This window comes from Oncorhynchus mykiss, chromosome 16 (genome assembly GCF_013265735.2).
Source record: "Oncorhynchus mykiss isolate Arlee chromosome 16, USDA_OmykA_1.1, whole genome shotgun sequence".
Taxonomy (NCBI): Eukaryota; Metazoa; Chordata; class Actinopteri; order Salmoniformes; family Salmonidae; genus Oncorhynchus; species Oncorhynchus mykiss.
Genome location: NC_048580.1, coordinates 40,924,628 through 40,936,873, shown reverse-complemented (window position 1 = coordinate 40,936,873; position 12,246 = coordinate 40,924,628). Strand labels below are relative to the sequence as shown.

General features: G+C 44.1%; 1 protein-coding gene across 2 annotated transcripts in view; it reads right to left on the bottom strand.

Moving 5' to 3' along the window:
• Positions 1 to 1,799: 1,799 nt before the first annotated feature.
• LOC110491976 (receptor tyrosine-protein kinase erbB-3) overlaps positions 1,800 to 12,246 on the bottom strand; it is a 30,582-nt gene continuing 20,135 nt past the window's right edge. For both annotated transcript variants that reach the window (XM_036946885.1, XM_036946884.1), the window contains 11 exons: positions 11,993 to 12,134; positions 11,573 to 11,791; positions 11,109 to 11,294; positions 10,705 to 10,863; positions 9,413 to 9,494; positions 9,159 to 9,305; positions 8,727 to 8,824; positions 4,873 to 5,046; positions 4,662 to 4,739; positions 3,930 to 4,230; positions 1,800 to 3,798 (listed from right to left, as the gene is read on the bottom strand). In XM_036946885.1, coding sequence (XP_036802780.1) covers positions 2,552 to 3,798; positions 3,930 to 4,230; positions 4,662 to 4,739; positions 4,873 to 5,046; positions 8,727 to 8,824; positions 9,159 to 9,305; positions 9,413 to 9,494; positions 10,705 to 10,863; positions 11,109 to 11,294; positions 11,573 to 11,791; positions 11,993 to 12,134 — 2,833 coding nt within the window. In that variant the 3' untranslated portion in view covers positions 1,800 to 2,551. The remainder of the gene's footprint in view (positions 3,799 to 3,929; positions 4,231 to 4,661; positions 4,740 to 4,872; positions 5,047 to 8,726; positions 8,825 to 9,158; positions 9,306 to 9,412; positions 9,495 to 10,704; positions 10,864 to 11,108; positions 11,295 to 11,572; positions 11,792 to 11,992; positions 12,135 to 12,246) is intronic.

Here is a 12,246-nt window from a genome sequence, read left to right as displayed (position 1 = left end):
TTGATGGCATATAGAATGCCCTTCTTGCCTTGTATCTCAGATAGTTCACAGCTTTGTGGAAGTTACCTGTGGCGCTGATGGTTAAGCCAAGGTATGTACAGTTTTTTGTGTGCTCTAGGGCAGTGGTGTCTAAATGAAATTTGTATTCGTGGTCCTGGCAACTAGACCTTTTTTGGAACACCATTATTTTTGTCTTACTGAGATGTACTGTCAGGGCCCAGGTCTGGCTGAATCTGTGCAGAAGATCTAGATGCTGCTATAGGCCCTCTTTGGTTGGGTACAGAAGCACCAGATCATCAGCAAACAGTAGACATTTGACTTCAGATTATAGTAGGGTGAGACCGGGTGCTGCAGTCTGTTCTAGTGCCCTCGCCAATTTGTTGATATATATATATATGTTGAAGGGGGTGGGGCTTAAGCTGCGTCCCTGTCTCACCTCCCGGCCCTGTGGAAAGAAATGTGTGTGTTTTTTGCTAATTTTAACCGCACACTTGTTGTTTGTGTACATGGATTTTATAGTGTTGTATATTTTTCCTCCAACACCACTTTCCATTAATTTGCCCTCATGCCAAATGGAGTCGAAAAGCTTTTTTGAAATCAACAAAGCATGAGAAGACTTTGCCTTTGTTTTGGTTTGTTTTGTTTTTTTGTCAATTAGGGTGTGCAGGGTGAATACGTGGTCTGTCGTACTGTAATTTGGTAAAAAGCCAATTTTACATTTTCTCAGTCCCTACTTTTCACTGAGGAAATGTACAAGTCTGTTAATGATAATGCGGAGGATTTTACCAAGGTTGCTGTTGACGCATAACCCACGGTAGTTATTGGGGTGAAATTTGTCTCCACTTTGTGCATTAGGGTGATGAGTCCTTGGTTCCAAATATTGGGGAATATGCCAGAGCTGAGGATGATATTAAAGAGTTTAAGTATAGCCAGTTGGAATTTGTGGTCTGTATATTTTATCATTTCATTTAGCATACCATCAACCCCACAGGCCTTTTTGGGTTGGAGGGTTTGTATTTTGTCCTGTAGACCATTCAATGTAATTGGAGAATCCAGTGGGTTCTGGTAGTCTTTTAATAGTTGATTCCAAGATTTGTATTTGATCATGTATATGTTTTTGCTGTTTGTTCTTTGGTATAGAGCCAAAAATATTGGAGAAGTGGTTTTTCCATACATCTCCATTTTGGATAGATAACTCTTCGTGTTGTTGTTTGTTTTCCAATTTTCCCAGACGTGGTTAGATTCTATGGATTCTTCAATACATTAAGCTGATTTCTGACGTGCTGTTCCTTCTTTTTCCGTCGTACATTTCTGTATTGTTTTAGTGATTCATCATAGTGAAGGTGTAGACTCAGGTTTTCTGGGTCTATGTTTTTTGCGGGGACAAGTTTTTCAATTTCTTTCTTAGGTTTTTGCATTCTTCATCAAACTATTTGTCATTGTAATTCAATTTCTTAGGTTGTCTGCTTGAAATGTTTAGATTTGATAGGGAAGTTAAGAGCTCAAATATACTGTTTAGGTTTTCTACTGCTAAGTTTACACCGTCACTATTACAGTGAAACATTTTGTCCAGGAAATTGTCTAGAAGCGATTTAATTTGTTGTTGTCTAATTGTTTTTTGTTAGATTTTCCACACTACTTTCCTTCTATCTATAGCATTTCTTAATATTATTCAGTTCCTTTGGCTTTGATGCCTCATGATTGAGCATAGCTCTGTTCAAGTACAGACACACACACACACACACACACACACACACACATATATACACACACACACAATCAAATGCAAAACTCAAAACTGTTGTAAAACAATTATATGTATCAGTATTAATTTTTCATGACAGCAATTCACATTATATTACATGAAAACGTATAATTTTTTTTGACAAAACAGTGCAATCACTTGCAATAACATAGCCAATACATGACTGAAATTCATTCATAAATGTTCATCAAGAATACTTCATTTCACATAGCAAACTATAAGCTACAAATGTACATTACATGGCAGACCTCACCCATGGAACCTCGAGGTTCCACGTAGGTAAACATTGGCTTCACCAGGAAGTGGAACAAGTTGAAGTGCAAACACGGGAATGTGATCCAGCATTAGTGTGTGTACGTTGGCCGCCTATTTCTGCTTTATGTATACATGCTATGTCTGTCTATGTACATTTTGTATGCTGTGTCTATATATTTCTCCCTGTACTATTTGCCTTTGACTTATTGACAGTTTTAGGCTAGCCGTTTGATGTTGAGCTGCCTACTTGGTTACATTTCCCAGACGGCGACAGCGCTATAAACAGATAGATAACATCAACGCTACGCAGGACACTTTTTGCCTATGTTTCTTTGGTTCGTGAGGTTTGGGTGGAAGATGTAAACTAACTGAGAATACATACACTACATTACAACAAAAAAACTTCAACCAGTAATGTAGCGCTAAAAGAACGTTACTGGTTGAGCTGCACCAGAGCTTGATACATGATTATATCAAATATATTTGTCGGTGCTTACATCATCATGGTTGTTGTTTTCTCAGTCCACATAATTATGTGCGCACAGCATCTGCCTTGAGGAACAGTCTGCTGTGCCAGTAGTCAGGGTTGTCAAACGATGTGTTGCTGCTCGGCTCTACCGCTCCCACACCGGAGCACGCTTTGATGTACCCCTCCACCCCCAGTCCGGCACACCTGGTGCTCGTACCCCCTTCCACCCCAACTGTGGTGGCCCTCCCCTTCCCTAGCACTGGGAGGTTCTGGTACTCTGCCTCCTGGTGGTCCACTCGCTGGGAGCCCCTGGACTCCCCTCCAAAGGCATCCATCTCTTCATACTCCTCCACCTGGCTCTCTACCATAGCTGTGGAGCCATCTGGCATTGGGTTAGGGCTGGGGTTGAAGCTGGGTTTTGGGCTGAGGCTGGGCTTGGGGCTGAGGCTGGGCTTGGGGCTAAGAGTGGGCTTGGGGAGGAGGCTGGGCTTGGGGAGGAGGCTGGGCTTGGGGCTGAGGCTGGGCTTGGGGCTGAGGCTGGGTTTGGAGCGGAGGCTGGGCTTGGGGCTGGGACCCACCTCTCGGCTGCTCTCTTGGAGGAGTCTGGGTTGTTTATTAGTATACTGGTAAACGTCATCCTCCTCTCCAGCTTCCTCATCCTTCCTTTCTTCCTCCTCTAGGTCTGGACTCTTTCCTCTTTCTCTCTCTCGTTCTTCTGTCACTGTCCTCAAGTCAGCTGCTCGGCTCTCACGCCTCTCCCAGATGGGTCTCTTTGTGTCTGTGGTGTTCACGGTGCTGCAGATGTCCATGTATTCATACTCCACTACTGCCCCCTGCTCTGGCCTCCCCTGACCCTGAGAGGCCCCTCGGTTGCCAAACAAAGCAGCTCCACTGTCAGGCCTCTCAGACAGAGGCTGCAGCTCCTCTCCCTCTACTGATACAACTACAGCCACAGAACTGTCAGTGACCTCTGCTGGCCTCTGGCTTCCCCTCAGAGCAGCTGCAGTGCTTGGAGAGTCCCCTTGCATCAGTGAGTCCCCCTCTAGTGGTGAGGGTGCTGTATTGTAGGTAGGGGAGGGCAGAGGAGAGGTTTTCCTCCATAGGACAGTTGAAGGCCCTTCTATCTGTACAGAGGTGACTCTGGGGGAGCGGGGCAGAGGGGACGGCTGTTTGGTCATCAACTCATAGTCCTCGGTGGGGTCTGAGATGGTTGCCAATGGTGACAGTGGATTCTTGAAGCTCCTAGAGCCCCTAAGAGATGCTCTACCTGGGAGAGAAGTTCTGGAGGCTGGGAAGGACAGGAGAGAATCTACCATGGAAAGGAGAAAACAGATATTAGAGAATAGAACTTAGAATCACTCCATCAAAACAGATGTAAAAAATATATCACATCCATTCACTGTGTAGCCGTCACATCCAGGTGTCACCTCTCCCTCTCACCTCTCTCAGGAGTGCTCGATACTCCAGGCAGTACATATCCATAGTGGTCCTCCTCCTCCTCCTCCTCCTCCTCAGGCCTGTAGGAGGGTGACTTTGAGACTGCAGATTGGCTCCTATGCACCATGGTGGTGGAGGTGTGGTGGGTACTACTGCCACTACTGTCCCTGCCAGCCCTGAGCTGCTGCCTGCACAGGCTGCCACTCAGTGACACTCCCTCTGCCAGCTCATTGTCCAGGCCACTGCCCTCTGACCCCTCCGACAGCGTCCGAGCTGAGTTCAGACGAGACCGCTGGGAGAACAGCTGTATGAAGTTCACACAATGGAAAGAGTTTGAGGAAAACATTACACAAAATCATCAACAACAACAAGAGGAGTAGCAGCAACATCATCAACCTTATTATCTTCATAAATATCACCACCAAATGGGACTGGCAGTGGGATAGAGATAAACACAAAATAATATTTTTAATGTGTCTGAACTTCCTAGAGCAGTTATTGCCTTTTGGCAATGTTCAGCCATAATACTGATTTAAACAAAGCCATTTGGCAAATGGGAGTCATGCTACTCATTGCTCTCAACTAAATATGTCTGGCCATATTATAAGGCCAAGACCTCTTGTACTGAAGATGTGATGTGTTAGGGCCAGTGGTATCTGGCTATTCGAAGGTAGGAAATGACGGTGCTAATAAGATCTCCTTAGCTGTGATGTATGATGAGTTGTGGTGTCTCACCTGACAGGGGTTATCTCCAGGGCCGGGGGTCATGGGTAGGTACCCTACTGGTCCAGCCTGAGAGGTCGCACTGGAACTCTGAGAGGGAGTGGTTAAAGTTCCCACTGTCATTTTATGACTAGAAATTTGCGTGCGTAACTCAATAGGTGTCAATGAGTGATTAGTGCCAAAATTCGAGTTATGTGTGCAGAATGCTGTAAGTAAGATTTACCCTGTATGAGCTCATCCTCAAACGAGAGAGAGTCCTGGATGGGGACAAAGTGAGAGGAGGAGTGGCCAAACCGTCCTCCAATCCCTCTTCATCCTGGTCCTCCAGGCCCGCTTCCAAATTGGCAAGCGCTGATCCCCGTTGGTGGGATTCTTCTGGCCCCGCCTCTCCTCTGTCCTATAGGCAAAGCGTCATTAATAAGGGCCGTGTTCGAAAGAGGATCAAAACCGTAAATTGTGGGAAAAATATATATCATGGGTAAATTGTAACTTGCTAACTGATCTAAAAATAATAATGAATAGTTATTTATGATGAAAGGTTATTTGTAGATCAGTCAGTCTGCAGCCGCCTGCACTGTCGGCTGCAATGTCAAACAAGCCCAATGACTTCTGTCAATGGGCCACTCGGGGACTTGGAATACGCTATGAAAGTGACATGGCATTAGGTCATACTTCCGGGGTCAGTCCCCTAATCAAAAATGTAATTTAAGATAAAGCGGAGACCGGAATTATTGGATCTCTTGCTAAAATAAATAATACAAATACTGAGCTACAGGTAACTGACAAAATGATGAAAACACCTGAGTAAATGGCGGATATAAAGTATATTGAAAGTAGGTGCTTCCACACAGGTGTGGTTCCTGAGTTAATTAAGCAATTAACACCCCATTGTGCTTTGGGTCTTGTATAAAAATTCTGGGCAGGCCATTATTTTGGCTACCATGGCTATGCCCCCATAGGATGACAATGCCCCCATCCACAGGGCACGAGGGGGTCATCGAAGGGTTTGATGAGCATGAAAACGATGTAAACCATTGAACACTTATGGGAGATTATGGAGTGGCAGCAATTCCTGAGACAGCATTTACCACCACCATAAAAAAACACCAAATGGTGGAATTTCTTGTAGAAGAATGGTGTCGCATCCCTCCAATAAAGTTCCAGACACTTGTAGAATCTATGCCACGGTGCATTAAAGCTGATCTGACTCGTGGTGCCCCAACACCCTATTAAAGACACTTTATGTTGGTGTTTCCTTTTTTCAACAATTTTATTTTATCCTAATAAAATTGCTCAGAGAAAGACATTTTGTTTAACAAGTAAAAATAAATAAATCATAATAATTATTGGATCCCATGTTTTCAATACTCCAGTACCCTCCCTTTGTGAGGATAAAGACACTGAGCCTTTTTCTATTATGTTTTATGAGATTGGAGAACATATCGGGAGGGATCTCAGACCATTCCTCCATACAGAATATTTCCAGATCCTTGATATCCTTCATCTGTGCTTATGGACCACAGGTTTTCAATGGGGTTCAAGTCCAAATACTCCAGATCCTTGATATCCTTCATCTGTGCTTATGGACCACAGGTTTTCAATGGGGTTCAAGTCCAAATACTCCAGATCCTTGATATCCTTCATCTGTGCTTATGGACCACAGGTTTTCAACGGGGTTCAAGTCCAAAGACTGAGATGGCCATTGCAAAATGTTGATTTTGTGGCCAATTAACCATTTCTTAGTGGATTTTGATGTCTGCTATGGGTTATTGTCTTGCTGAAAGAACCACTTGGGGATCTTCCGAGTTTCACAGGCAGCAACCCCATAGAGATGATATGATGACTTAAAACAAATGTAATATACACTACAACTTAAATATTTTATTAAAGTAAAGTAATATGAAGAAATGATGGTCAATAATTGATGAGAAGTAATGGGAAGTCACTACCATCATGGGACTTTTCTTAATTGTTTTATTCTGCATTGTTACAGCATTCAACCCACATAATGCATAGTGCATTTAATGTAAAAATAATAATAATAATAATAATAATAATTCATTTTTTTTTTTATAATCGAACTGAAACCAAACAAAAAGCACTAATCGCTCAGCACTACTACTTACCCTATAATAATGCAGTAAATCACAAATTTAGAACACAACTGCACACGTCATTACACATCATGAAATATATCTTTGGCCATGCACACCAATGATAGGTTTGGCCTTGAAAAGAACAATGCATATGCAGAAAACACACTATATATATACAAAAGTATGTGGACACGCCTTCAAATGAGTGGATTCGGCTATTTAGGCACACCTGCCCCAACGCTACCTGCCCCAATGCATAGTGCCAACTGTAAAGTTTGGTGAAGGAGGAATAATGGTCTCTGGCTGTTTTTCATGGTTCGGGTTAGGCCCCTTAGTTCCAGTGAAGGGAAATCTTAACGCTACAGCATACAATGACATTCTAGATGATTCTGGGCTTCAAACTTTGTGGCAACATTTTGGGGATGGCTCTTCCTTGTTCCAGCATGACACTGCTGAAGGTCCATACAGAAATGGTTTGTCGAGATTGGTGTGGAAGAACTTGACTGGCCTGCACAAAGCCCTGACCTCAACTCCCTCGAACACCTTTGGGATGAATTGGAACGCCAGATGCGAGCCAGGCCTCATCGCCCAACATCAGTCTCCGACCTCAATGCTCTTGTGGCTGAATGGAAGCAATGTTCCAACTTCTAGAGGAAAGCCTTCACAGAAGAGTGGACGCTGTTATAGCAGCTGGGGGACCAACTCCATATTAATGCCGATCATTTTGGAATGGGATGTTCAACAAGCAGGTGTCCACATACTTTTGGTCATGTTATGTTCCTCATCCCTACTGTAAAATGTGGTGGTGGATCTTCGATGTTATGGGGATATTATGCTTCCACTGGTCCTTGGGCCCAGGTTAAGGTCAACGCCATCATGAACTTTACCCAGTACCAGGCCATTTTATCCAAAAACCTTGTTGCTGCTGTCAGAAGGCTGAAACTTGGCCACAAGTGCATCTTCCAGCAAGACAATAACCCCAAGTACTAATCAAAATCCACAAAGAAGGCCTCCCGAGTGGCACAGCGGTCTAAGGCACTGCATCGCAGAGTTTTGCGGCGTCACTACAGCCTAGGGTTCGATCCTGTGTCATTACCGGCAGTGACCGGGCGTCCCATGGGGCGGCGCACAATTGGCCCAGCGTCATCCGGGTTAGAGGAGGGTTTGGCCAGGGGGGCTCTACTTGGTTCATCACGCTATAGCAACTCCTTGTTTAGCGGGCCAGGTGCCTTCAGGCTGACTTCGGTTGTCATTTGATCTTTGTTTCCTCCGACACATTGTTGCAGCTGGCTTCCGGGTTAAGCGATCGAGTGTTAAGAAGCGCGGTTTGGTGGTTCATGTTACGGAGAATGAATGACTTGACCTTCGCCTGCTGCAGCAATGAGACAAGATCGTCATCACAAAATTGGGGGTAAACATCTTTTTAAATACACAAAGAAGTGACCACAAGATCAACATTTTGAAATGGCCATCTCAGTTTCCGGACTTGTACCCCCTTTGAAAACCTGTGGTTTGAATTGAAGAGGTGCGAGAAGATTGAAAACAGAGGGGTCAGAATTATTGACACCCATCTCGTTTAGATTTTGTTTTATTACTCGTGAAACCAAATCTCTTTCTCTGAGCAATTATATTAGTATAAAATGATGTAATTTTCAAAAAAAATTCTGAGCATAGAATATAACTCAGTATTTGTATAATTTATTCTATTCAGTCTTCTTTGTTCATCTTTATCAAATGATCCAACACCAGATCCCACTGTATATGTACAATACAATTATATTAGTGTTTGTGGATGACTTTACTTCTACCAGATACCTTTTATTTACGTTGAAGACCACTGCGCTACATTTTTGCCCATTTTAAAAACCATTCAAAAAGCCTACAAAAGTTAAAAACTACAAGGCTACTTCCTGGAAAATGCTACATCACGTCCATAGCGTATAGACAGGAAAGTAATATAGCGCTGTAATCTTTTCCTTACCTTGATGACAAGGTAGCGAGGCGGGTCTCTTGCCATGCGAATAAAGTCATTGGCCAGTTCTTTGAAGGTTGGTCGAATATTCTCGTCAATCATCCAGCCTGGTAATAGAAAACAATAAGATTTTTAATGTCCAAGGTTGCTGGGGTGCAGCGGCTGGCACCATGCATATACTGTAAGAGTATGAGATTAATTTGCGTGTGTCAAAGAGCACCGAGTGAGAGGTATGTTTTGTGTTAGTCACCCAATTGAAAAGAAGGAGAACACATGTCATTTTAATAACAGCATTTCAACTATTAATGTTCTGACGGGGATCATTGCCAATAAAAATAGGAGAATTTCAAAAGTGTGCTGGTAATTTTCCTCGTATCCCACGGCAGTTGTGTCGGTCGTTGGATGTGCATAGTGTGTACATTACTTTGTACGGTTACTCACACTTAACCATGACCATGTACACGTCTATGGTGCAGATGTGGGGCTGGGACAGACGCTCTCCCTTCTCCAGTAGACTGGGCACGTCCTGTGGCTGCATGGAGGCGTAGGGCTCTGCCCCAAATGACATCATCTCCCAGACTGTCACTCCTGGAGTCGGGAGAGGTGATGCATAATGACGACAGGCGGACGGACAGACAGACAGACATACTGTACATACACAAACATGTTATAAAATGCCGATCATGCTGTCTTACCGTAACTCCAGACGTCACTCTGATGAGTGTATCTCCGGAACAGGATACTCTCCAGGGCCATCCATTTGATGTTTATGGGAGTCTGGAAGTAACATAAACCACGTTTCCATACCATATAAAAAGAAATCACGACAGCTGTGATGGAAACGTTTCAGTACAATTTTATAAAGACAGAGAGATTTATTTGTTGGTTCTACATGGTGGGATCTTTCTGTGTTGGTAAAATGTATGATACGAGAAATGGCGGAGGAAATGCCTTTATGTGCAAATATTGATATAATAACCATCATATCGAAGTAAACTTAGAGTCATGCCATGATATGGTGTGTGGTCCTTCCACTACGACTCGGGAATCCATGCAGTTTATTAGGCTACAGATGAAATAAGTTACGATGAACTTCCCAGGGTGGTGAAAGTGCACGGTGATCCTCATGCTCCTTTCCAATAAATATCGAGGGTTTTATTCTGGTGACATGATGATCGATGCTTGGTTGGCGTTTGACAAATACAAATGTTCTCGCTCTTATTCGTAATAATCTCATCAGGTAGACCTGCACTGTATCTGCAAGCTGTTGGATAGAACCCACGTACCAAGACCAGAATAGGCACATTTTCTATTCAACGCAACAGTTTGTGACAAAACTACCAGGTAGAGTTGAAAATCTGATAGTAAATACATTGTACTGCAGATTTTTACTTGGTATATGAAAACCTAAGCGAAAAAGTACATTAAGTGTGTATTACGTCATCACGCACTGATTTTTTCCCCCCCCGCAACAAGTCCGTTTGGTGGAAACAGACCATTAGTGGGAAATGTGCATATTTCCTTTATAGAATATTCACATGAACATCCAATTGGATGGAAACCTAGCTATAGAAACAGAAAGGGAAGTATAACGACTGACACCGGGGATGAGAAGCAGGTACGGGCATCAAACATTTAATCAGGAATAGGCAATAAACAAGACAGGAACAGCATCAGCACACGGGTATACAAGGACATAAGACAATCCATGCAGAAGCAGGGAACAGATATAGATATAGGGAAGGTAATGACAGAGGTTATTGAGTCCAGGGGAATCCAACAATTGGGGGGGGGGGCGGCAGGTGTGCGTAATGATTGTGGCAGGAGTGCTCAATGCTGGGGAGCGTGGCGGGGAAGAGCGGGAGCAGGTGTGACAGGAAGCTCATTCTGTCTGTTCTATTGGACAACCACTTGTGAAACATTATATATTGATAGATGCATTATGGAGAATGGAGCAGTGAATTCAGGATTCATGAGTCCTGATTACCTTGTTGCTGTCACTGTAGACATATTTCTTGTCATCGGGATAGAGCAAGTCAGCCACGCCATAGTCAGAAATCTGGACGAAATAATCACTTTTCAGCATCACGTTCCTCGCAGCCAGATTCCTGTGCACCATACAGTGCTCCTCTAGGTAGTACATGCCCTGAAGAGAAGACACACACAGGTTTCATCATAGAGACCTGATAATAACAGACAAAAAGAAAGACCAGAGACTCAATGATAGAAACATAACGTATTTTCTCTCTGCTGTACCATAGTAAGAAAGAAATGCTTTGGTTCCAGGTAGAACGTTTTTATAGGGGTTCATTAAAAGGGTTCTTTGGGGTGAACAGGACCTGGAACCAAAAAGGGTTCTACTGTTTATTGATCGTGACCCTGTGACCTTACCTTAGCTATCTGCACACACCAGTTGAGCAGTCTCTGCGGGTCCAGGCTGTCTTTGTGTTGCCTGATGTGCTCCAGTAAGGACCCCTGGCTGCTGAGCTGGGTGACCAGCTGGAGACTGGCACCTGGGCAGACACCTAAGAGCCTGACGATGTAGGGGTGGTCCAGACTGCCCATGGACAACATGTGCTGCACGGGAGCACACACACGAGTGAGAGAGGGAATCAGACAGTGCCACAGGACTGTGTAAGCTCACTGAGCTAAAGCCCAGGCATTTGCTACGGGGAGCTGACGCGAGTATTTAGGTCTCAGGCAAGGTTACTCTTCAATAAAAACCCACCTCCGTTACACAAACATATCTGGTGACAATAAGGTTTGATTTGATTTGACAAGGGATTCTAGTGTATCCCGTCTAGAGGTTAGTAGAGTTACTCAATGTCGGTGTGTTAAGAGCGTGTGGTTCTTACATCGGTGATCTCAGTGAAAGTCTGTCTGCCTGTGCGGTCCTGGATGGTCTTAATAGCTACAGGAATCTTCACGGAGTCTCCCTCAGGGATCCACAGGCCTTTGTGTACGGTGCCAAACACTCCAGAGCCCAGGACTTTGACCTTTTTCAGCTCTGGGGCCCTCAGGATCCGGGCATGAACCTTAGCTCCCTTCTCTCCTGGCCCCAGCGGCTCAAAACTCTGGCCACACACACACACACACATGCACAGAGACACAAGTACATTAGCACACAAACACACTAGTTCACATTACACAAATGCACAAGTGCATTGGATACAATGGGCCTAAATTAGACTTCCTGATACTGTACATCCAATATTTCCCTCAGCTCTGCAGAAATTACTGTCATTTAAGTTGCTGTAGTTCCCTAAGAAGTTCACCTCTCCACTTTCCAGGTACCTCCTCATGGCTCTCTTCCTGTGGATGGCCAGGCCACGGTGGTACAGCATGCCCAACACAAACAATGCCAGGCAGACTATGAGGGCAGCCGGCACTCCCAACGCTATACCTGTGATCTGAGGGCTACAGGAGAAAAATGGGCATTTATTTTTTTATCGTCATTTTTTTGCACTGGCTCTATGTACACTCACTAGACTCTACTCACACATACTACACTGACACACACACACACACA